This window comes from Enhydra lutris, unplaced genomic scaffold, assembly GCF_002288905.1.
Source record: "Enhydra lutris kenyoni isolate GAN:26980312 unplaced genomic scaffold, ASM228890v2 scaffoldscaffold2, whole genome shotgun sequence".
Taxonomy (NCBI): Eukaryota; Metazoa; Chordata; class Mammalia; order Carnivora; family Mustelidae; genus Enhydra; species Enhydra lutris.
This window is the reverse complement of record NW_019154086.1, coordinates 47,383,673-47,410,306: the sequence shown is the minus strand read 5'-3', so window position 1 is coordinate 47,410,306 and position 26,634 is coordinate 47,383,673. Positions and strand designations below refer to the sequence as shown.

Sequence of the window (26,634 nt, the reverse complement as noted above, 5' to 3'; positions counted from 1 at the left end):
TTTCCTTCCCCATGTTATTGAAGTTTTCAGCTTTTTTTTTTTTTTTTTAAATAAGTTTTGGGCCCCTTTCTCTCCCTTATCCTTCTGAGATGCATATAATGAGGATGTTTGTTTGGTTGATGTTGTCCAAGGTAGTCCTTAACCTATCCTCATTTTTTATAGTTTTTTTTCTTTTTTGCTGTTCAGGTTGGGTGCTTTCCATTACCTTGTCTTTCAGATTACTTATGCACCTTCTAATCTACTGTTGATTCCCTCTATTGGATTTTCCACTTCAGTTATGGTATTCTTCAACTCTAATAATTTTTTTTGTATATTTAATCTCATATTAAACTTCTCACTGAATTCATCTACTCTTCTCTCATTGAGCATCTTTATTACCATTACTTTTGAACTCTGTCAGGTAGGTTGCTTATCTTTGTTTCATTTAGTTCTTTTTCTGAGGTTTTGTCTTCTTTCATTTGGAACATACTCTTCTGTCTCCTCTTAACTTGACTTTTTTGTTTCTGTGAGTTAGGTGCAATAGTTATTTCTTCTTGAAGGAATGATCTTGCGTATTGTCATCCCCTGGTAGACTGCACCTGGTGACTTCGGTTGGCTCGCTGGACCTATGGCTGTTGTGTATTATAGGTCCTAGTGCATTCTGTACTGGGAACTCTCTGGTTGTATGGCTGAAACTGAAATGGGTGTGGGCCAGTGTGGTCCTAGGGCTCTCCACACAAGAATGCCCTGTCAGGACAGCTGAAGTGGGTAAGCTGTGTTGGGGGTTGGAATCCTGGGACTCTACACAGAGTCTACCCTGGCAGGATGGCTGAAGTTAAAGTGGGTACAAGCTGGGATGTCCTAGGACTCTCCACACAGAGAACACCCAAGCAAGATAGTTAAGCCTGAAGTGGGTGCTGGGTGGGGTGGGAGGTGGGGGCGTCCTGGGGCTCTCCATACATAGTGTGCCCTGGCAGGATGGCTAAAGCTAAAGTTGGTGCAAGCTGGGGTGTCCCAGAGTGATTTCATGCAGGGGAAACGCTGGTGGGGAGGCTGGAACTGAGCCAGAAATGTGAGCCAGAGGTTCCCAGTGTGCTTCATGCAGAGGAAGCCCTGGTGGAGAAGCTGGAGCCAAAGTGGGCATAGACAAAGTGGGTTTCTGGAGTGCTCCATTCAAGTGGTGCCTAGTAAATTGTCTGGAGTCAACATTATGTGGATCCGGAATGTTCTAGAGTGCCTTGTCCATGTGTTAGTTTGGCAAAAGCTTGATCTGTAGTGAGCGCTGAGCAGGAGTGTTCCAGTGTCCACTGCACTGGGGCTGTCTTGGCGCAATGGCTGGGGCTGGTGGGAGCTAGGGGCCCAGGGATATTGAGGTGTCAGGCTACCTAAGGTGCCTGGATCATGGCTGTTGTTCATGCTATCAAGGTGGAGAGGAGAATGTAAATCATGTTGCTTACCAGCCAGAAGAAAGTTTCAGCAGCTCCCTCACCATTTGGTGAAGTTCTAGGGGCTGACCTTTTATATGGTAGTTACTCTTTTAAACTGTGGCACTTTTTTTCCATGGCACAGGCCATCAAGGTCTGGTATGGGCTAGGGGCCCAAGTCTTGCTGAGGTGGGAGGTCAGCTATGGCACCTCAACCATGCCTCCATCTTTGCTCTCATGGTGGAGGGGGAATCATAAACAGTGGTGTTCCCCAGTCCCACCAGCCTTAAGAGACTTCCAGCTCCTCTCCCTTTTGGCTGGTTCCATTATATTCTAGTTGCCCTTTTAAACCATGGATTTTTTCTACACCCCAGGACAGATGAGTCTGCTCATGGTCCATTAGTCCTGTCCCTCCCCACTGTAGTTCACAGTGTTGGTGTTAGAGATTCCCTTTTTCACTATGTCTCCCTCTCTTGTGCTTTCTCTTTTTGATCTCTATCTTTCCTTGTGCAGAAGCTGTTCAATTGGCTCTCAGTTCTTCTTCAGGAGGAATTATTAGTAGGTATAGACTTGGTGTGTATATTAGTAGGTATAGACTTGGTGTGTATATTAGTAGGTATAGACTTGGTGTGTCTATGGAGAGGGTGAGTTCAGGGACTTCCTATGTCACCATCTTGGACCATAACTCCCAAGTTCTATCTTTTAATGCTTAATCTAGCTTCTAGAAAGTCATCTGCAGAAATCTGTAAAATTTTCTGTCATGAAATGAAACCATAATATTCTTAACTCCTACTTCATGTACTCCTACTATTCTCAATACTTCAAGTCTACCACTTATTTGTTTAGGATACCTTATATTATAAGGTTTATATATGCTTTGCTTAAACTAGTAAATTTTAAGTTTCCTGGTGGTCAGTTATTTCTTTTTACCGTGCCATTTAGTATAGTACTTTGAACATAAAGCGTATCAATAAATGCAAATTTTATAATAATTTTTTACAACATGACATATAAACATATTTCAATTACTGAAAATGAACATAATCAAAATTGAAAACCTTCAGCCAAAAATTAATTATTGGAGTTAGAAATTAAAGTAAATAATTAATTAATTAATTTGAATATTATTCATTTTTACTGAAATCATTGCATAATACTAGTGTGTATCCATTGAAAAATTATAACTGGTTACACACACACACACACGTATAGATATAAAACAACAAATATACTATCTTGATTTGATTTATGGCTTGGCGATTATTAGAGAAGAAATGGATGAAAAAGATGAGGAGAATGAGTCTTTTTCCTTCCTGTGTTATTTCCTTCAGTTCTCTCTGTTCCCACGTGTTACCCAACCAGGAATCACCAACCAGCTGTTTCTTATCCCTAAGACCACTGCTCAGAGTCCCTGAGCCAAAGTTCTATCTTTGTAAGGCATCATGATCTACATATAATGTCAGCAATTCCTTTTTATATATAATACAGATACTTAAAAAAATTTTTTTTACTGTGTGAATGATTATACCAATATTTTATTATTGATTACTTCTTTAGTTGATGTAGGGTAAAAGAAAGAGAAAGCAAATTCAGAAAGCATGCCATGGAGCAGAAAAAGTATGTTATATGCTGATCCTCTGCCCTTTAAACAAATTAAACAAAGTTATTTTGACATCCTATTTGGATTATGACTGTGCCATTCTGAAGCTATCCTGAAAAATTTAAACTTAAATGTACATAAGCATTTATCTACATAATAGGTATCTGTGTCTATAAACAGTTGTGGCAATACAAGAATAAATAAAGGTACTTATTAAAATAAAAAAGAAACATATCTCAAAAATCTCAATTTTAACAAAATGAGACATAGAAGTATAGGCAAAATCACAACTGGAAAGATGTTATATGCAGAAATAGCTTTACTTCCATTTTCTACTCTTTTTGATCATTTTTGAAAATCCATGAAGTCTAAACAACATAACATTTCCCTACAAGAAAATATTTTTATGCAACTATAGTACATCATTGAAATATACCATCTGTGTTCATTGTCTAATGGGCTTTCCGTTAAACGAATTTGATGAAAATGCAATGATTTTGATAGTCTATCATAAGTGTTAAACAGCAAATCTTTTTACATGCAAAAGGGGTTGGCTTGTATTATAGACAAAATCTATAGTGACCCTAGTATGGATTTTCATAATTTTGTATTTCATTATGCATAGAAGTATGTATGTGTATGTGTCTTTAATTCTAAAGTAATCTTAAGACTTAAATAATTAAAATAACTATATGAGGCTAGATTTATTCATGGAGAATATGAAACAATTAGATATGGCAAGTTTACAAATAACTTTATTGCTTATATAGCAGTCAATTGTTAGGATTCAACAGATTGTTTACAAATTCAACAAATATGTTAGAATGCATAGAATTCTATTTATCCTATTATGAAAAACACATTAATTACCTTATTTTTTCTTTATTCTTTTAGTCATATTTTTGGAATTCTCATGGATGTATAGAATTTAAATATGATTTAACAAAATCCTTTTTCTTTCTTTAGGAAAAAGTCAAAGAGAAGGAAGAAAATCTGAATCTTGTAAACCAATTCTAAAAGTAGAATACAAGACTTGTAGAAACAGGTATGCATTTTTTATTTTGGGTGATATGGGAATATATATAAAAAACAGAGACAAGAATGAACTTTACTGATTATGTATTATTTAAAGTTTCATATAATTATGTAAGTATATTAATTGGCTAAATCCTCTTCACTGATAATAGCAACTTCTTTATTAATATGAGTATCTATGATATTATGATGAATATCTAATTATTTTAACTTTCTATGAATATTCAGATGAATATTATGTACATTAAATTTAACAATGTCAGATTTTGGGGCCATGTACATTATAAGTAGCAAACATTTGGTATTATTAAGCAGAAGCATAACTATTGGTACTGCATGTGAAAGAATTAAATACATAACCAAGTTTCTGTAGTTCATGATTTTACATTCTGAACTTGGAAAGATTATAGTTAGTTGGAAAAATAAAAAAAGTTATATCTATTAGCTTAATATAATAGTACTAAATTTTAAGATAGAGAAAATTAAATTGAATAATAATATATAATAAAATGTTTTGTATAAAGAGCAAACTTAGCCTATAAATCAAGAATTTTTTTTACTTATAATAATTATCAATGGCAATATTCTCATCCAGAATTACCGTAATTACAAATCTTGCCTAAACCTTAATTTTATTTTAACTCTAAATTCGGTAATTCTACTTTATATTACTTACATGTTCACGTGGAATGTATTCTCAGTATTATAGATGTATGACACCTGCTCTTTGAAAGATTTAATAGTATAAAATTATGGCCATTTTTAATGAGTTACCTTATATATATAAACTATAATATATGGTATATATTTTGTATATAAATACACTTTATGTATATATTTTTACAATAGAGTATATTATATATATATATATACACACACACACATATATATGTACATACACACATGATAGATCAATAACTCCTTAGTCCAGTCGAATGTTACTAAACATAAGTAGTAAAAATGACCACAGTTTTGTACTACTATAATTAAAGTATTAAAACATTTTAAATTTAATTATTACGGATGGAAATATTTTACATATATATTATATATACATATATGTGTATATTAATGTGGAAACGTTTTCTATATATACATATATTATTATTATGTACACATATTATTAGTTATTACTACTTAGTACACACTATGCAACTTGTTTGGTGTACTAAAATGAAAGAGAATACTGCTTGCTTTTGAATCTGTTATGGTCTAGTAGAAGAATTAAGGTCATAAACTAGTAGTTTCCATGTAACATGTGAGGTGCTTTTATAGAGATATGCTATGAGAGCACAACAAAAGGATACCTAACCCAGCCTAGAGAGTGGGGGGAAGAGAATGGTGAAGAGAGATCAGTAAATTTCTTCTTGGGAAAGGGGATACCTGAGATGGGTCTTAAGGGATAATAGGATTGACACACAGAGTAAGAAAAGGGTGAAGGTAAAGAGAATCAGGAATTCAAGTCTAGACAGTGTAACATAATTATTAAGATCTGTGGCATATGGGGCAAGACAGCTATGTGACCTTGACATTTTTAATTAACTCTCTTAAATTTTAATTTCCTCATCAATTATACCTATCTCATTGTGACGTTTGTGAAGAATAAGTGAAATTATGCATGAAGTGTGTAATGTCATAAGTCTAATGAGTGGTACATAGTGGGTTTCTTGATAAAAATAAGTTATCAAAAACAAAAAAGAAGTTACCATTGTCGTCATCAAAGCCATGACATTTCACGTTGTTAAAGTTATTCCACTGATACTAATTTAATGAGTTATTCTAGTAATTAGTAACCCAATTTTGTGTAGAAATAATTCTTCAGATTTCTAATGTGAAATAATTATATATTATTGATTATTATTACTGTCATCCCACTTACTGTGCACTTAAGTACATTGTGTATATTTGTTGTGATTACTACTATATTAGAAAAGTCACCTTTAAAAGCAGTGGTTCCACAGCTCAGAACACAAAGAGACTAAATAGCAGAGGAGCACCAAAACTGAGTACTAAAAGATATTCTGACAGCAAAATGGGCCATACCCCGGAAGTGACAACAAATAGATATATCTCTGCTCCATCTAGTATACAGTAGAAACTTTGTGGAGTCAAAATGGGATGGATGTGGCAGGAGCAAGAACTTTAAGAAGAGTTCTACCAAATATGCTGCAGCAATAGGGTCTCAAAGGATTGCACAGGTAGTGGATGCAAGGGGTATGTTCTGCTTAATTCATATTAGATCAACCGTTCACAAACTGGCTTTACATTTCTAGGGATTTACATTTCTAAAGAACCAATCTGCTTAGGAATCATTGGTCCCCAGTCACCTCTCTGCTTAATTAATTTATTCTATTCAAAAAAAAGAATAATGATCTCTCTACCTGCTACCGCTAACATTTTCAAGTTCTCTGTAATTAATAAAAATTATTTTTTGCTTGTCTTTTAATCCCTTTCTATCATGGCCACCTATTGGTAGACTTCATGTGTAAAGTTCTCTAAGCCTCAGTATATCCATCTGTTAAGTGAGAATGATAGTAGTTTTCTCATTGGGATATTATAAGGATTCAATACAAATAACATAAGTAAATTTCTTCACACAATACCCAGAATATCATAAATATTCAGCAAATGTTGTTTTAGTATGTACTATATTATGTTGCACGGTTTATTGCTTAATCTTGTTGCCTTCACTGAGAAAAGAATTTAATGCTTTTTCTATATTTATTTTACAAATTATACAGTAAAATACTTTTTTCTTTTGGTATACAATACTGTGAATTTTAACACATGTATTGATGCCTGAAATCACCACCACAATAAGAATACAGAACATTTCCATTCCCCCAAAATTCTCTCCTTTTGTTCCTTATACTCATACTTTTCTCTCTGCTTCTAACCCCTGACAACCATTCATCTGTTCCCTGTCACTATAGTTTTGTCTTTTTAAGATGTTATATAAATACAGTTATATATTATGTAACATTTTGATTCTATCTTCTTTCATTCAACATAATGCCTTTGGGATTTATCCAAGGTATTGTCAATAATCTGTAATTTGGGGGTGCCTGGGTGGCTCAGTCAGTTAAATGCCTGCATTCAGCTCAGGTCATGATCTCAGGGTCCTGGGATGGAGTCCTGTATTGGGCTCCCTGCTCAGCGGGGAGCCTGCTTCTCTCTCTGATATTCCCCCTGCTTTTACTCTCTGGCTCTCTCTGTCAAATAAATAAAATTTTTTAAAAAATAATTTTTAATTTGTATTAATGTTTTCTTTATGTATGAAGACATTGTTAATTATATAGGCAGTTATTTCTTTTGTAATAATTCATCTGATCAGTCTACCAGGATACACTTGTAGTAAATAGTAAAGGTCAGTTTAGTATGGTATAGTATTTATCAAATTGTGTCCCTTTGATCACTAACTGTATTCATGGAAAATTAGGAATCTATAATCAAATACATTTGAGAGAACTAAGATATTCTGGGTTATATGAAAGTAAATTGGATTCTTTACTGTATAGCTTCTTAGAATCTTTGCTATATGGCCTGAAATATAAAATTTCAAAAGGGAGATATGGTTTGTTAGTGTTTGTCAAATTTGAAATTAAAAACTATTTTTCAGGGACACCTGGGTGGCTCAGTTGGCTAAGTGTCTGCCTTCAGTTCAGGTCATGATCCCAGGGTCATGGGATCAGGCCCCACATCAGGCTCCGTACTTAGGAGCCTGCTTCTCCTTCTCCTGCTCTCCCTGCTTGTGCGCTCTCTCTCTCTCTCTGTCATATAAATAAATAAAACCTTTAAAAAAAAACAAAACTTTTTTTCAGAACGTTTTTAAAGTTATATTCCACAGTTTTAGAAACATTAGACTAGAAGTGAAAAACATGTATTTTGGAGTCTGGATTTCATTTTTTATCCTTCCATTCCATAGCTGCTTGCCTCTAAACAACTTCACCTGTATTAATCTGATTCATCTACTACAGGCAGTACAGATCACTGTTTGGGAGAATAGGCTTTGAAATCTGTCAGATATGTTTTCTTTTGGGTTTTTCTGCTTAGTTGTTATTTAACCTCATTAATAAAATGAGGGTTATACTTATGAGAATTTAATATGATAATTAAGTATCTAATGCAATTATAGATGAGTGATTTCCTGAGCATTTTCCTGAGGAATTAACTTTTTGTTCAGTCATTCAGTAGCTTACAGAGAAGTGCATATATATCGGTAATTAACTTCAGACCCAGTGTTTTCTGATGCAGTCATAATAAAAGTAGAAAAGGTTTTGCTTTCTTCCAGTATAACAAGGACATCTTTTCCATTGTGCTTACCAAAAAAAGGAAGAATAAATTGCTTCTTATCCTATATTTGGATGAGCACTGGGAGATGAGATTAACTTTACCCCCCCCCTTTTACATGGAAAAAATAGATACTTATGACCTTACTAACACTTGGAGCAGATAGTTAGTTCAATATGTATGAAAAGATAATATATTCTCTAAGTCATGACATTTGTTGTAAAACAAAGCAACACAAAAATGTGCAAGAACACTTACTAATTTCATTAGAAATGACTTTTAAATCTGGAGAAGTATTAATAATATAAGCATTTATTTTATAGGAAAAAACTTGCTGCTTAAAACCACCATTACTAGGTTGGTAATTTAGTACACCAAATTACTGAAGCAAGACTAACTCACATCAACTAATACAGGACTCAAGGAAAATAAATTTTTCGTATTTAGCTTACAACTCAAATATTTATGTTAAAATATTAAGACAGAATTATAAATAAAAATCAGTATAGACATTTTATATGATTTTAATGGAAACTTTTTTTAAAAGCTCTTTTTGTTCTTGTTATATAGCCACCCTAATAATATTAGCATATGCCCCATTGGTAATGTTGAGTACCATGTACAGTATGAAATGAAAGAGAAAAGGAATTATAGAGTGATTTTTAGAATCTTAGAATTTTTAGAATTAGAATTCATAATTAAAATCTCTTAGAATTAGACTCAGAATTAGAATTTAGAATCTTTAGAATTTTAGAAATTTTAGGTTCTTTAGTGAATAGATAAAAGTGAATTATTTAGAGAAGCATATATCCTCAAAGAATTTGGTAAAATAATTGTCTAGTTCTTTTTAAAAAAACTTTTGGAGAGTATTTTCAGTTTGATATTTACTTATTTAAAATATTCCATCAACATATTTTATTTTATATACATAAACTAGAGATATAGTATTAACTTAGGAAAAGTGAAAAATTATGACCCTATTTCATAACTTTCTGACAACTGTAGTATTTTATAGTCATCTCAGCCCTACTCAATTTATCTAATTGTATCTTGCAACTAACAGAACCTAGAAAGTTTGATGTTAGTTTTAGCAGCTAGATAGAACTGGCTGACCCAAGGAAAAATTGGGAAGAACATATTTTTTGTTCTGAGTTTTCTCCATCTTTTTATCATAACCCTTTTCCCACAGAAACTCCATTACATAGAATTTTTATATTACCTTCTACCACTCTGGGCTTGCTATTATCACATTTAATTTTATATTGAAATTTGCCTCTTTTATCCCTTAGGAATTTTGGACCCCACATGCCAAATGGTTAATATGATAAATTAACATAGTTTAATATCCTAATGGTAGTGATTCAGAGTTTGGAGAATCAACTAATACATGTAGAGATGTCTTTTTGAGTCGATGAGCACCTCTATTTCCTCCCAACTTCTCTACCTTTTCCCCAACACACCTCATCACCTTTAGACTGATTCATTAGTAATTTTAATGGTGAGAATTCACAACTAGAAAAAGGGAAATGGTAGAATAGGAAGTTATTTGGGTGAGATATTTTGGACTAAGAAAGATATTTGCTGTCAAATTGTATTGTGTATAATCCTTACCAAACTTATTCTTCATTAGTTCAGTCTTATGATATTGTATCATCTTAAAGGACTTTTCAATCTCATTAACTTTTTTTTCTATGCAGCGAACCATTCATAATATTTTCTGGTGGATTGTCTTATGACAAAGCTTGCAGAAGACCAAGTTTAACCATCATGCATGGAAAAGCTATTACAGTGCTTGAAATGGATCATCCTATTGTCGAATTTCTTACTTTATGTGAAACACCCTATCCAAATGGTAAGTAACAAATATCAAACTATTAATGTTGAAAATCATTCTTGAAGTAAGTTCCTAATAAAATTAAGCTTAAATATTTTTAGTTTTGGCAGCTGACATCCACTGTGGTACAACACTGTGAGCTACAGGTGCTGGAGCAGGTTCCGCAATTGTACCTACTTGACAAACTGGAAGTAAGACAAATGTAGTACAGCAGTGCTGGAGTTTCAGGTTCTTATATCAGGTAAGTGCTTTAGACTTTGATAAGGATGGTGGAAGCTGAGCTGGGAGGGTCCGATAGGGGTCCAGGGTGAAATCACTTGGGGAAACTGAGGTCTCCTAATAGCCTCTCCTAGACCAGCTCCACCCATCCCATTCCAACACTAATCAAAGTTAAAGCACTTACCTGATATCAGTGATCTATAACTCTGGTGGTAGTGCATCTGTTTCACATCTGGCTTTGCTTCAGATGCAACTGCAGCACCTCTGATTACTCTAGGATTGCTGATGTGTGGTTAGTGATTTATTTCTTTGAGAATAATTAGAAGAGCTTTCCAGAGGAGAGATGCATCCTAAATATAAAGACTTTTTGTAAACATAAAAACTAAACTTATGTACAAACTATATAATGAAATCTAATAATAATGAAATCTTTTAGTAATAGAATCTAAAAATTGAGAAGGCTGAAACATAAAATAAGAGTTTATGATTAAAACATGGTATGTGTGTATTAAAACAATGTAGTATGCATAGTATGTATGTGTGTGTTTGTGTGTGTGTGTGTGTGTGTATAACTACAATTTCAAGAGGGAACGTGTATAAGAGAAAGAACACTAGACTTGGAGGCACAGTATTTGGTTTTATGATTTAGCTACATCATTCACTAGCTAGGTGACCTTGGTAAGTCATTTTACTTTTATGAGTTAGATTTATCATTTTTAGAAAGAGAATAATATTAACCCCACATGATTATTGGAAGGCCAAAATGAGCATACTCTAACTATGAAGATCTATAAATTGTTTTATTACAACTGTGTTAATTGGCTTTAAATTCTTTAGTTTCATATTTAAAGCTGGGATAAATTGATATGACATAACAATGTGGCACTTTATTTCCAAAGTTGCTGGGACAGACAAGTTACCTGTGCTGTTAATTAATCAACAAATATTTATTGGGTGCTTCTATGGCCTCAGTACTACAAGGGCTTATTGAGAATACAGACGAAGTATGAAACTGACCTCTGATATCAAATCACATAAAATCTAGTTGGATGAGGGAGATAATTATGACTTAAGTTTAAAAAATATAACACTTAAGTGCTGAGTTATATGAGTCAGAGTTTATATAATGTACTAACTTATAGGTAGTAAAATAGTCAATAGCTGAAATATTCTTGCAAGACTTCATGGAAAAAGTAGGCTTTAGATAGACTTTGAAGAATGACTTGGCACTTGAAAAGGATATTGAGTAAAGGTTTAGAACTTGTAAGATTTACTAGAGTGAGATCAACTTAGAGAAAAAAGTGAAAGCCTTTTAGAGGTATTTGGAAATAGAAGGATTTTGAGAAAATATTAAGATGAAAGAAAACAATGTTTTTAGTAAAATTTGCCAAAAAGGTGTTTGAATAGACACTGAAATCTTAAATTCCAGATTCCAACTTGGAGGTTTCTGTGACAATGTTCATTAAAATGGTCACATCTGTAACACAGGGCTGCCTGTAGGAATGGAAAGAGGAAACCCACTGAACTTGGTCACCAGTTAGGTTTAGAGAGTGACATGATAGATGAGTCAAAGAAAACATATTTTAAGAATAGTGGTTTCAGGGGTACCTGGGTGGTTCAATCAGTTAAGCCTCTGCCTTCAGCTCAGGTCACGATCCAGTGGTCTGGGATTGAGCCTGCTTCTCTCTCCTTCTGCCCCTGCCTCCCCCGCCCCCATCTCACTCCTGCTTGCTCTCTCTGTCTCAAATGAATAAATAAAATTTAAAAAAGGAACAGTGGTTTCATATGTAATAATAGCAGTTTTTGGAAAGAGAAAAAGATGTCTGATTATAAGTCAATAGAGTTGCTTGGACAGCAGATAAAGAGAAAGAAAAGGTCTTTAATATTTATTTATGAATTATAAGAATATAGGAGTTCTTTGGAGTTATGAGAATGAATGATAAAGGAATAAAGAACAAACAAAAGACCAAAAGCTGAATTTAGGAAAACACCTCCTATAAAAGAGCTTGGAGAAAAATGTATGTGCCGGTAATAGAGGCTGATAGTGTTTGATCTCTGCAACTACATATTTTTATGTGTGTGTATATATAAGTTTCTACACATCAGTAGAGATGTTAGGATAATTTCTAATAATATCAAGTAAATTATAAATATATTGTAACTATGTCCAATCACTTCCAAGCCACAAAAATGTCTTTGTTTTTCAGAGTAGTGATAATGAGGATGGAATTTTTATCTATCAGGAGCTAAGAGAAATACTTTAACTTTACTCATAAAATATAAATGTAGTTCACTATTTCTGGTTAAAACAATAATACATGAAAGTGACAGAGAAGACCCTACAATCACTGCCCTTCTAGAAGCGACTATTTCTAAGTTTATGTATTCTCCCCAAAAGTTTATGCATATATCTATGTGTACTTATCTATGTATACATTATCTCTTTTTTGTACAAATGAGAATATATTCTATGTTATTCTGTATTACACTGTTTTTCACTTAACAGTATATTTTGAGTATGATTCCATAATGGAACTTTATTCTTCTTTACAGCCACATAGTGATAAATCTTACGCATATGTTACACAAAATAAATTTATTAAGTTTTTAATATTAATAAATCATTTATGATATTTGACAAATCAATTCAACTTGTTTTTTCAAAGAACACAAATGTCTCTTATCTCAAGGGGTATTCCCTAGAGTACCTAAGCAACCATACTCAGAATTTTTCAATTTTACATTTACATTTAACTCTGGTCTTTTACAAGTGTCATAAATAATGTATTTCTTTTCAGAGAAATAATAATTATGATGGAGCCTTTTACCTGTTGGGGGCTAAAGTTAAAAGACTGAGTCTGCTCAAAAATAGGCCAATCTAATAAGGAAGTGATACTATTGGCATCTACGGAGCGTGTAGTCTGTCAGGCTTTGCATTAAACATCTTCATATACATCTAATATTCATAAAAGTCTAAGGTAGCTATTATTTTGCCATATCAATGGGTAGAGAAATTGAATTAATTTAACTGAGTTAATGAATTTGCCTAAGATCAAACTGTTAATAAATAATAGACATAAAATTGAACCTAATACTGACTCCTAAGGAAATCTTTTTATTCAGAGATTACTGCGGTATACCAAGTACTTCTACAAAGGTGAAACTTTTGCTACCATTATTATTTGAAAAGAAGCAATAATAATCTAAAACAGATGTATCTATCTAAAGTGACAAAACAGCTATAACTACCTAAAATGATTGTGAATTTTGCTTATTCATGCCAATGTCTCAGTATTGTATTTTTAGCAGTTGCTTCCCAATGATTGCCCTAGAGAGAAGACAAAGAAAAAAAGTAATAGTATGGAACTCCAGTGTCCTTCAACTGAAAAACAAACCAACCAACCAAAACAAACAAACAAAACAAAACAAAAAACCCAAACCCTAAAAACCCTAAATTCAGAAATACTAAAATAATGTTGAAAACTTAAAACAGCTCTAAGAGATAAGGGAGAAGTTTGAGAACAGAGTGAGTGGCTAACAGTATGAAGACTATAAATTGTCATATAGACATAAACCCAAACAAGGGTATACTCCTCAGTTTTGAGTTTCTGTTTCTAGCTTTTTCTTGTAGCATGTGACTTCTAAATATGAATAAGTTCTATAGCCTCTCAAGGTTGTCTGTAGGTTCTATAGCCTCTCAAGATGATAAAAGACCTGTGAAGGGCTGTGAAGGCCATCTTTTCCAGTTTCTCACCTAAGACTTGAATACTCTGAATAAAATCCTACCAAATGATTGTTGAGTTTAGGATTAAATACTCTTAAAGTAACTAGTAGAAACTGCTGGAATAATGAAAACACATGAGAATTTAGAATCATAAAGCCAGAGTTAAAGTTCCACCTTTTTAGTTAACTAGCTTTGTAAATTTGTGCTAATCTCATAACCTCTTTGGACTTCAGTTTTCTCTATGAAATGAAAAATAGTAATACCTGTTCTAGCTATTGAGAATCAAATATCATGATTTAAGACGTTTTTATAAATACTTTTTCCTTAAACTGAGAACACTTTAACTGTGCCTTTCCTTTATAAGTCTCTATTATAGATGGAAAGCAGTGTCTTCCCTGACCACAATAACTAAATCAGTGCTCTCCCAAAAGTCATTTATTACAACATTACCTTTGATATTTCTTTTGATAGCTCACATTATTCTCTGAATTTATCTTATTTGTTTACTTCTTCATGGTTTGTATACATGCCTAGAATGTAAACTCCATGAGAGTAAGGACCTTGTCAATTTTATTTTCCATAAACCCTTTATTCTGAGAATACTTGATGGAACATATTGGAAGGAAGGAGGGGGTTACAGTTTAGGAATTTGAAAATCCTAAACTATCCTGAGATTCCCTGTCTTTTTGAGGTATATACTCTTAGGGACATATCTTTAAGTACATGTTAAATCACATTGAATTGAAATTAAATTTTTTAGTATAAGGAGTGTTGCTCTCATAGGGAGGCGAAAAATGTATCACAGCTCAGAAAGGCAGATTACTGTGTCCTTAGAACATCTCCTTGTACAGATGAAATCAGATCTAAACTAGAAGGTTATGGAAGAATAAGATAAATGTGAGAAAGAAATGACAGACTCTCTTCAAATAATCTACTATCACTGCCTCATGATTATTGAGAAATGTTTAACTCTATGCCTGTTCAACTTTTCATTTTCATATTCACTATAATCTTAAATACTAAGTCTGAGAAACATAACAATATTTATTTAAGGTGCTCTTTGTCACTTATTACTTTGGCTCATATTTTGGTCTTCTGAAATCATTTAAATAACATTTGTAAGGAGATAAAGGAAATGAAAGTTCAGTGTTTTATATAATATGAAATATGAAAACTTCCACTTTTTATCTTTTACTTGTAGAATTTCAAGAACCTTATGCTGTTGTAGTACTTCTGGAGAAAGATCTCATTGTAGTTGATCTGACACAAAGCAAGTAAGTTATTCATTTACAGATTAATACTGTTTTTATACTCTATTCATTACAATTAAAATATAGGAAAATCTTATAAATAACTGACAGTATATAATAAATGGTAAATATAGATGGTAAATAAAAATGTAACACATTTTTTTAAAAGATTTTATTTATTTATTTGATAGTGAGAAAGAGAGAGAGAGAGAGAACGCATGCACACGTAGAGGGAGCAGCAGGCAGAGGGAGAAGTAGGCTTCCCACTGAGCAGGGAGCCCAATGTGGGGCTCGATCCCAGGACCCTGAGATCATGACCTGAGCCGAAGGTGGACGCTTAACCGACTGAGCCACCCAGGCGCCCCAAAAATTGTAACACATTTTAAAGGCAACACCAGATGTTTAGAAAGATGCATTTGGAGACTCAAGACACATAAATTGGATCACGTGTCGCTGTTAACCTAAGCAAACACAATTGTTATGAAAATTTGTACAGTGTACTGTATGGCCATCTGCTAGACTATTGACCAAAGAAAAATGGCACATATTATTGGACTATTGCTGCAACAATATAGAAGAGCAGGGTCTGGAGGGTAGATAAGATGGAGGTCTTCTTTCACTTTCGTTTCCTTCTTGTTATGTTGAAAGTAATGGTAACAAATATAAAATACTGCTGTTAGAGTGGCTCTCTCAACTCCACTGCATGGACAGTAAAAGTAGATGAAATTGATGAACACTGTCTTCTTGCTATACATTTTCATTGTAAATGATAGGCATGAAACTGACTTTCCTTTACTTTTTTCCTTTTTTAATTAAAGTATATTTAAAAACAATGTTATATTAGTTTCAGGTGTACAACATATTGATTCAACAGTTCTATACATTACTCAGTGTTTACCACAATAAGTGTAATCACCATCTGTTGTTATAGTATTATTACAGTATTATTTATTATGTTCCCTATGCTATACTTTTCATCTCTGTGACTTACATATTTCATAGCTGAAAGTTTGTAGCTCTTAATCCCCTTTATTTCATCTATTAGCCCATTGTTTCCCCTTTGGCAATCACCAGCTTTTTCTCTGTATTTATGACTCTACTATTTTTATTTCTTTGCTTGTTTTGTTTGTTAGATTCCACATATGAGTGAAATTATATGGTATTTTTATCTGTCTGACTTCTTTCATTTAGGATAATATCTTCCAGTGCCATCCATTTTGTCACAAATGTCAATATCTCATTAGTTTTTATGGCTAAGTAATATTTGGTAGATAGATCGATAGATCAACAGATAGACATAGATTGCTTTTATATCTTGGCTAGTGGAAATAATGCCACAATAAACATAGGGTGCATACATCTTTTTTAATTAGTGTTTTTGTTTTCTTTGGGTAAATACCCATAGTATGACTACTGGATCTTATGGTATTTCTATTTTTAATTCTTTGAAAAACCTCCATACTGTTTTCCATGGTGGCTATACCAATTTACATTCCACCAACAGTTCACTAGGGTTTCTTTTCCTCCACATCTTTGGCAACACTTGTTATTTCTTTTCTTTTTTATTCTAGTCATTCTGACAAGTGTAAGGTGACATCTTATTGTAGTTTTGATTTGCATTTCCTAATGATTTGTGATGTTGGATATCTTATCATTGTCTATTAGCTATTTGTAGGTCTTCTTTGGAAAAAGGTCTATTCAAGTCCTCTGCCCTTTTTTAATTTTATTTTTTCATTTTTCCAGGATTCATTGTTTATGCACCACACTCAGTGCTTCATGCAATATGTGCCCTCTTTAACACCCACAACCAAGCTCACCTATCCCCCCCCCACCTCCAAAAACCTCGGTTTATTTCTTAGAGTCCACAGTCTCTCATGCTTTATCTCCCCCTCCTGATATCCCCCAATTCACTTTTCCTTTCCTTCTCCTAATGTCCTCCATGTTACTCCTTATGCTCCACAAGTAAGTGAAACCATATGATACTTGACTCTCTCTACTTAACTTATTTCACTCAGCATAATCTCCTCCAGTCCTGTCCGTGTTGATACAAAAGTTAGGTATTCATCCTTTCTAATGGAGGTGTAATATTCCATTGTATAAATGGGCCATATCTTCTTTATCCATCCGTCTGTTGAAGGGCATCTTGGCTCTTTCCACAGTTTGGTGATTGTGGCCATTGCTGCTATGAACATTGGGGTACAGATGGCCCTTCTTTTCACTACATCTGTATATTTGGGGTAAATACCCAGTAGTGCAATTGCAGGGTCATAGGGTAGCTCTATTTTTAATTTCCTAAGGAATCTCCACACTGTTTTCCAAAGCGGCTGCGCGAGCTTGCATTCCCGTTAACAATGTAAGAGGGTTCCCCTTTCTCCACATCCTCTCCAACACGTGTTGTTTACTGTCTTTTTAATTTTGGCCATTCTAACTGGTGTAAGGTGGTATCTCACTGTGATCTTTATTTGAATCTCCCTGATGGCCAATGACGATGAACATTTTTTTCATGTGTCTGTTAGCTATTTGTATGTCTTCTTTGGAGAAGTGTCTGCTTTTAATCAGATTATTTATAGGGGTTTTTGGTGTTGATTTGTGTAAGTTTTTTATATATTTTGGATATTAACCTTTTATCAGAGATATCATTTGCAAATATCTTCTCCCATTCAGTAAGTTACCTTGTCATTTTGTTGATTGTTTCCTTCATTGTCATAAAAGCTTTTAATTTTTTATAGTCCCAATAGTTTATTTTTGCTTTTGCTTCCTTCGCTGGAGGAGATAGATAGAAAATTGTTTCTACAGCAGGTGTCAAAGAAATTACTGCCTATGTTTTCTTTCAAAGGTTTTATGGTTCCAGGTTTTGCGTTTAGGTCTTTAATTCGAGTTTATTTGTGTACATGGCATAAAAAGTAGTCTAATTTCACTCTTTTACATGTAGTTGTCCAGTTTTCATAGCACCATATTTGAAGAGACTGTTTTTTCCCCATTGTGTCTTCTTGCCTCCTTTGTTGTAGATTAATTGACCATATAAACGTGGGTTTATTTCTGGACATTCTATTCTGTTCTGTTGGACTATGTTATGTGTCTGAGTTTTTTTGGATTTTTGTTTTGTTTTATTTTGTTTTTGCCAGTACTATGTTGTTCTGATTATTACAGTTTTGTAGTACATCTTGAAATCTGGAATTGTTGAGATACCTCCAGTTTTGTTCTTCTTTCTCAAGATTACTTTGGTGGGGGGCACCTGGGTAGCACAGTCAGTTAAGCATCTGACCCTTGGTGTCAGCCCAGGTTGTGATCTCAGGCTTGGGGGATTGAGCCCTGCATGGGGCTCCATTCTCAGTGCAGAGTCTGCTTGAGATTCTCTCAATCCCTCTGCCCCTCCCCACCAGTCTCTCTCCAATATAATAAATAAATCTTTTAAAAAGGATTGTTTTGGCTATTTGAGGTCTTTTGTGGTTCCATACAGATTTTAGGATTCTTCTAGTTTTATGAAAAATGCTGATGGTATTTTGATAGAGACTGAGTTAAATGTGGAGATTGCTTTGGGTAGTATGTACATTTTAATAATATTCTTTCAACCTATGAGCATGGAATATCTTTCCATTTGTTTGTGTCCTCTTTCTTTCATCATGTATTATAGTTTTCAGAGTACAAGTCTTTCATTACCTTGGTTCAGTGTATTGGTTCAGTGTATTCCAAGGTATTTTATTCTTTTTGGTGAAATTGTAAGTGGGATTATTTTTAAATTTGTCTTTCTGTTTCTTCATTATTGGTGTACAGATATGCAACAGATTTTTGTGTATTAATTATTTATCCCACAACTTTATTGAATTCATTTACCCATTCTAGTAGTTTTTTGATGGTCTTTAGGGTTTTCTATATATAGTCTCATGGCATCTGCAAATAATGACAGTTTTACTTCTCCCTTACCAGTTTGGATGTGTTTTGTTTTTCTTGTCTGAATGCTGCAGCTAGGATTTCCAGTACTATGTTGAATAAAAGTGGCAGGAGTGGACACCCTTCTCTTCAGATCTCAGATTTTCACCATTAAGTATGATGTTAGCTGTGGGTTTTTTATTTATGACCTTTATTATGTTGAGGTATATTCCCTCTAAACTCACTTTGTTGAGAGTTTTTATGAGGAATGGATGTTGTATTTTGTCAAATGTTTTTCTGAATATACTGAGATAGTCATATGGTTTTTATCCTCTTTCTTATTAATGTCATATATCTCATTGATGGATTTGCATATAACAACCATCCTTGTATCCCTGGAATAAATTTCACTTGATCATGTGAGTCATGCTTTTAATATATTGTTGAATGTAGTTTGCCAATATTTTGTTTGAGGATTCTGGCATCTATGTTCATCAGAGATATTGACCCATACATTTTTTTGTAGTTCTTTGTCTACTTTTGGTATCACGGTAATGCTGGCCTCATAGAATGAATCTGGAATTTTCATTACTCTTCTATTTTTTAGAATCATTTAAGAAAAGGGTTAACTCTTCTTTAAATGTTTGGTAGAAATTGTCTGTGAAGCTGTATAGTGTAGTTTTGTTTATTGGGAGTTTTTGATTACTGAATCAATTCCATTACTAGTAACAGTTCTGTTCATATTTTCTATTTTCCTAAATCAGTTGTGGAGGATTATGTTTCTAGAAATTTATCCATTTTTTTCTAGGTTGTCCAATTTGTTGGCATATAATTTTTCATAATATTCTCATAATCTTTTGTATTTCTGTGGTGTTAATTATTTTTTCTTCATTTCTGATTTTGTTTGTGTCCTCCCTCTTTTTTCCTTGATTAGTCCGGCTAAAAGATTATCAGTTTTTTAAATCATTTTAAAGAACCCGTTCTGGGGCACCTGGATGGCTCAGTTGGTTAAGCACCTGCCTTTGGCTCAGGTCATGATCCTAGTATCCTAGGTTTGAGCCCCAAAACAGGCTCCCTTCTCAGGAGGGAATCTGCTCTACCTTTCCCTCTGCCACTCCTCCTGCTTATGCTCTCTCACTCTATGTCAAATAAATAAATAAAATATTTTTTAAAAAGTAAATAACCAGCTCTTGATTTAATTGAGCTTTCCTATTGTGTGTACATATTTTTCTCTCTTTTATTTATTTCTCTTTAATATTTATTATTTCCTCTCTTCTACTGGCTTTCAGCTTTGTTCTTCAATTTCTGGCTCCTTTAATTATAAGGTTAGGTTGTTTGAGGTTTTTATTATTTCTTGAGGTAAGCCTGTATTGTTATAAACTTCTCTCTTACAACTGCTTTCGCTGTTTTCCAAATATTTTTTTTAAAGATTTTATTTATTTGTTTGACAGAGAACATGTGCACACGAAAGAGCACTAGCAGGGGGAGTGACAGAGGGAGAAGCAGACTCCCCACTGAGCATGGAGCCTGACATTGGGTTAGATCCCAGAGATCATGGGACCATGACCTGAGCCAAAGGGAGAAACTTAACCGACTGAGCCACCCAGGCACCCCATGTCCCAAAGATTTTGGACTATTGTGTTTTTATTTTCATTTGTCTCCATGTATTTTTTTATTTCCTCTTTGATTTCTTGGTTGATGCACTGGTTGGTTCATAGTTGGTTTATATGTTTGTTCTTTCCAGATTTTCTTGCAGTTTTCATTTTCCTATCATTGTCATTAGAAAAGATGCTTGATATGATATTAATCTTCTTAAATTTTTTGAGACTTATTTTGTGACCTAACATGGGATCTATCTTGGAGAATGTTTCATGTGCAATTGAAAAGAATGTGTATTCTGCTGGTTTGGGGTGGAATGATCTTTATTTATCTCTATGAATCTGGTCTGTTGTGCCATTCAAAGGCACTATTTCCTTTAGATTTTCTGTCTGATCTATCCATTGATATAAGTGGGGTGGTAAATTTCCCTAATATTATTGTATAACTATCAATTTTTTTCTCTTTATGTTTGTTAATATGTGCTTTATGTATTTGGGTGCTCCAATTTGGGTACATAGGTATTTAAAATTGTTATATCATCTTCTTGGATGTTCCCTTTACCATTACGTAGTGACTCTTTATCTCTCATTAGTCTTCGTTTTAAAGTCTTTTTTATCTAAGTATTGTTACCCCCAGGTTTTGTTTTGTTTTGTTTTTGCTTTCATTTGCATGGTTTATGGTTTTTCAGCCCTTCACTCTCACTCTGTGTGTGTCTTTAGGTCCAAAGTGAGTCTCGTGTCTTGTAGGCAGCATATAGATGGGTCTTGTTTTTTTAACCATTTAGTCATGTAAGTTTTGATTGGAGCATTTATCCCCTTTAAAGTAAATTGTTTCTTAGTTGTTTTTGTAGTTTTTCTCTGTCCCTTTCTTCTTCTCTCTCTCTCTTCTCGTGATTTGATGGCTTTCTTTAGTGTTATGCTTGGATTACTTTCTGTTTATTTTGTGTGTATCTACTGTAGGTTTTTAATTTGTGGTTACCATTAAGTTCATATATAACATGGGTATGGCAGTTTATATTAACTTGATGGTTGCTTAAGTTTGAATGCATTCTAAAAGTATTAAATTTTTAATCTGTCTCCATGTTTTATGTATATGATGTCATAATTTACATATTTTTATTTTGTATATACTTTTACTGGTTTTCTAGATATAATTTTCTATTTTTGTGTTTTAACCTCCATACTGGCTAAGTGATTAATCTACTACCTTCATTACATGTTTGCTTGTACCCATGAACTTTCTTCCTTTCATAATTTTTTTCTAGTTAGGGCTTTTTCTTTCCACTCAAAGAATTCCATTTAACATTTATTATCAGTCTGGTTTAGTGGTGATGACCTCTTTTAACTTTTGTTTGGGAAACATTTTCTCTTTCCTTCTATTCTGAACAGTAACTTTGTTGGACAGAATATTCTTGGTTGCTTGTTTTTTCCTTTCAGCACTTTGAATATATCATGCGACTAGCTTTTGGCCTATAAAGTTTCTGCTGAAAAATCAGCTGATAGCCTTATGGGATTTCCATTTATGTAACTGTTTTGTTTTTTTTCTCTTGTTGCTTTTAAAATTCCATTACTTTTTGCCATTTTAATTATTATATGTCTTAGTGTTGACCTTCTTGGGTTAATCTTAGGGGCTTTTTGTGATTCCTGTATCAGATGTCTGTTTTCTTCCCTAGATTAGGGAAATTTTCAGCTATTATTTCTTCAAAAAAGTTTTATGCCTCCTTCTTTCTCTTATCCTTTTTGGATCCCTATAATGTGAATGTTAATACTCAGTGATGTTGCTGAGTTTCCTTAACCTATTCTCATATTTTTTATTCTTGGTTAGTTTCTTCCTTTCCAATATCTTGTCTTCCACCTATCCTAATCTGCTTTTTATTCTGTCTAGTGTGTTTTTATTTCAACTATTGTATTTTCCATCTCTGCCTGGCTCTGTTTTATATTTTCTATCTCTTTATTGAAGTTCTCACTGAATTCATCCACTTTTTTTTGAAGTCCAATGAATATCTTTATAACCATTACTTTGCTTTTTTATCAGGCATACTGCTTGTCTCTGCTTTGCTTAGGTCTTTTGCTGTGATTTTGTTCTTTGATTTTGGGACATATCCCCTCTGTCTCATTTTGTCTAACTCTATGTTTTACTGTGTTAGGGAGGTCAGCTATATCACCTGGTCTTGAAAATCACGGCCTTATGTAGAGGAAGAGGCCTTGTGGTGCCTTTTCATGATAATTCCCCTAGTCACCAGAGCTAGATGCTCCTGGGGGATAATCTCTAGGGCTATGTACACCCTAGTTTGTGACTGGGCAGTATCTGTCCTCAGCCCAGTCATCAGCAGTGATCCACTTTGCCTGCTTTGAGTGCACTGGACAGGGTTTTGTCCCTGTGCTGTTGAGGGGCCTAAGGTCTCTATGGGCTTATAGGTGGGTAAGGTCAACAGTCAGCCTGTCTACAGTTAGCCTCTGCAGAGGCACACCCCGTAGCAAGGTTTTATCCTGTTTGGCCCACAGAGGCTTTTGTTGATGGGTGGGCCAAGAACTAGACTAGGTATTTGCAGTCTCTACAATAACTGTGGGTACACTGACCAACAGGGCTCTCTCTCTGCATAGTCACTAAAAGGCCTGGTTGCTGGAATTGTAGGCATGCTGTTGTGTGGGGTTATCTCCCTCTCTCCCCAAGGCAGGAGTCGTTTTGGAGTGGCACTGGTCCCTACCATGGATGATTGCAGGATATAGAGGGGCAGGAGCTGCTTTGCAGTGATGCCTGCAAAGGCAGGTGGGGTGGATTGGGTAGGGCACACAGTGCTAGAAAGATAGGTAGAGAATGTTAGGGCTGCCTTGCAAGTGTCCAGCTATCTAGGCTGGGGGATGGGAGGAAAAATGACACCCACTAACACTTGTTCTTGGAGAAGTCTCCTGAAGATCACTGTCCCTCCATTGCACATTTTGAGATTAGTAAATTTTCAAACTACTGATTCTGTGCTGTTTCTCAGTGGGGTTTTTTATTATGCTGGATCTTTAAGGGCAGAGGCTCAATTTCCTACTCCCTCTGGCTTTCCTGGAGTTAAACCCATTCCCAGTGCAGATCCCCAATGCCTGGGATGCCTGGTGTGGGGTATAATCTTCTTGCTTCCCAATGCTTGGTATCCCTGTCATTTGTGTTTAGTCCTATCAGGAGTTTGGTTTCTAACCACATCTTTGCCCCTCTTACCTTTTTCAGTGTGGCCTCTTCTCTACAATTGACTATGGAAAGTCTCTTCTGCCAGTCTTTAGATCATTTTCAGAGTTAGTTGCACAGATGTCATTGTTATCTTGGTGTACTCATGAGACAAAGTAAGCTCAGGATCCTACTACTCTGCTATCTTTCTCCTGACTCTGATTTTCCCTCATTCTGTACTCTAGACCCACTGATCTTCTCTTAGACCTTTACATGCAGAAGTTTTGTACATTCTTTCTCCTCTGCATGTATTAATTTTCCCTTCCTTTTTCTTCTTATTAGCATCTTATCTGTAAGAAACTCAACTCAGATATCATTACTTCATTAAATTTTTTTTCATTGCCTATATAACTTGGTCAAATATCCTATTCCAGACTTGCATACTTCCCTTGCTCCTCTCCTTCATAGCTCTGACCCAGATAAAATTTTCCATTTGTTTACAATTGTTTTAAAGATTCTCTACTAGACTGTAGGTATCATGAAGGAGGAGCTTTGTCTGCATATGGAGTTGGTTCTCAGTAAATTTTTGTTGAATGACATACAGCCTGAGTTCTACTTTCTGTCATTTAAAAATGTCAGAAATGGGCACCTGGGTGGCTCAGTTGGTTAAGTGTCTGGCTCTTCATTTCAATTTGGGTCATGATCTCAAAGTTGTAGAATTGAGCCCTGAACTGGGCTCCTCACTTAGCAGGGAATCTACTGGAGATGCTCTCTCTGTCCCTCCCTATCATGTTCTCTTAAATAAATAAATCTTTACCAAAATATACCAGAGCCAAGTTTTTTATGTTCATTTGCAGCATATAATATTTCAGTATTTTGAAGGGGATATAGGATTAGGGCCATAAGATCATCATCACTGATTTTGCCTGGCTACTCTATTTATCAACATTAAACTTAATTAAATTTCATATACATGTATGGATTTATGTCTATTCCTCTAAGTTCTAATTTGGTTTTATCAAAATATACTGTTCTGATCTCAGTGGTACTCTTCTTTCTGTGCCATATTTCTTGGTTTCTTAACCAAGAATTTATTATATTAATTACTATTAACCAATTATATTATTATATTACACTAATTATATTAATTATATTTTATATATAATTATATTAATTGGCTAATATCTTTCAAGGCCCACTATAGCTTTAATACTCAGTGTTTTCAGTATATACATTTATTCTTACACTTTTCATTAGTTTATATAAATATGTGAAATGACATTTTGCTACTTTTTAATAGCCAATATATTTTGGCTATAAGAATTCTTAATGTGGTTCTATACTGATACCCATTTTTAAAATTATGGTAGGCTTGAGTATATGAAATATACCATATCCATAAGTCTATATTCCCACGATGTTCTCTAGATTACTTTGGAAATTATCTTAAGCATATATAATCATACAGACACCTAAACAGAAAATTATCTTTCAATTATTCCTGCCAAAAGAAAAAAAAACAGAAACACTTGTATATGTATTACCTCACTGGAAAATGCATTAAATTACTAAGATATTTTAACATTTATATTTACATGAAACTGTACATAGATAAAACACCTAATATGCTTTAATGCATTGACTAATAAGTCAACATGATGAATACACTTTCAGTTTAACATAAAATTCATTCTACCCATATTACCAAAGTGGTGTCACTGTGGAATTTTGGAATTACAGAAAAGACAGAGAATTTATTCAAGTAAAATTATACCTGTATTCATATTACATTTTACAGATAATCTTAAAAGAGCATTCTTGTTCATGTATTTGATCCTTATTTTATGATACTTAAACAAGTAAGTGAAATGTATAATATTTAGAAGATTTTAGGGTTTTATAAAAGTGATTTCATTTTTTAATCTTTGCAAAATAACACTAATATGTTGTCTTCATCTGTTAGTTTTCCAATCTTTGAAAATCCGTATCCAATGGACATTCATGAATCACCAGTTACATGCACAGCATACTTTGCTGATTGCCCACCAGATCTGATTCTAGTACTCTACTCTATAGGAGTCAAGCATAAAAAACAAGGATACAGTAATAAGGTAAAAGTAACAATGAAAAATAAGTTTTCTTTATATTCATATTATATGATCATACTATTTCCTGTTCTTTTCTGACCTTCCATATAAGAAGACTTGAACTAAATTCTTTTAAGGCCATAGCTGTTGTCTGTAAAAGACATAACTTGTGAAATTAAAATTTTTTAAATGCTACACAGCTTTAAGCCTATAAGAGTATACATTTCTTATATATTAGTATATACATACACTCTGAGATATACTTATCTATCGTATATATTTATATTAGCATATAATTGAATCATAAAATACAGTTTTTAATTATTTTATATGATTATGTTTCTCAAAATTCAAGAGTCAACTCTTTTCAGTTAATTGTTATTCAGTGGTTAATAAGACATAATTAACAGTCATTTGTTAAATAATTTTCTAAATGACATTTTGTTGTATTTAAAGGATTCAAATACTTACAATAGCAATAGACTCCCTTTTTATGATTTCTGTTTGCACAAGGCTGTTGGAATGGACAACTCAAGAGAGCACAATTTACATAGTATTCTGTGTTAAGCAGAA

The 26,634-nt window shown here is 33.8% G+C and overlaps 1 protein-coding gene across 1 annotated transcript in view; it reads left to right on the top strand.

The window, feature by feature from the left end:
• Positions 1-26,634, top strand: part of LOC111150096 (syntaxin binding protein 5 like) — a 416,035-nt gene that overhangs the window by 227,547 nt on the left and 161,854 nt on the right. The window contains exons 10-13 of the mRNA XM_022507443.1: positions 3,970-4,048; positions 10,026-10,180; positions 15,307-15,379; positions 25,938-26,085. Coding sequence (XP_022363151.1) covers positions 3,970-4,048; positions 10,026-10,180; positions 15,307-15,379; positions 25,938-26,085 — 455 coding nt within the window. The remainder of the gene's footprint in view (positions 1-3,969; positions 4,049-10,025; positions 10,181-15,306; positions 15,380-25,937; positions 26,086-26,634) is intronic.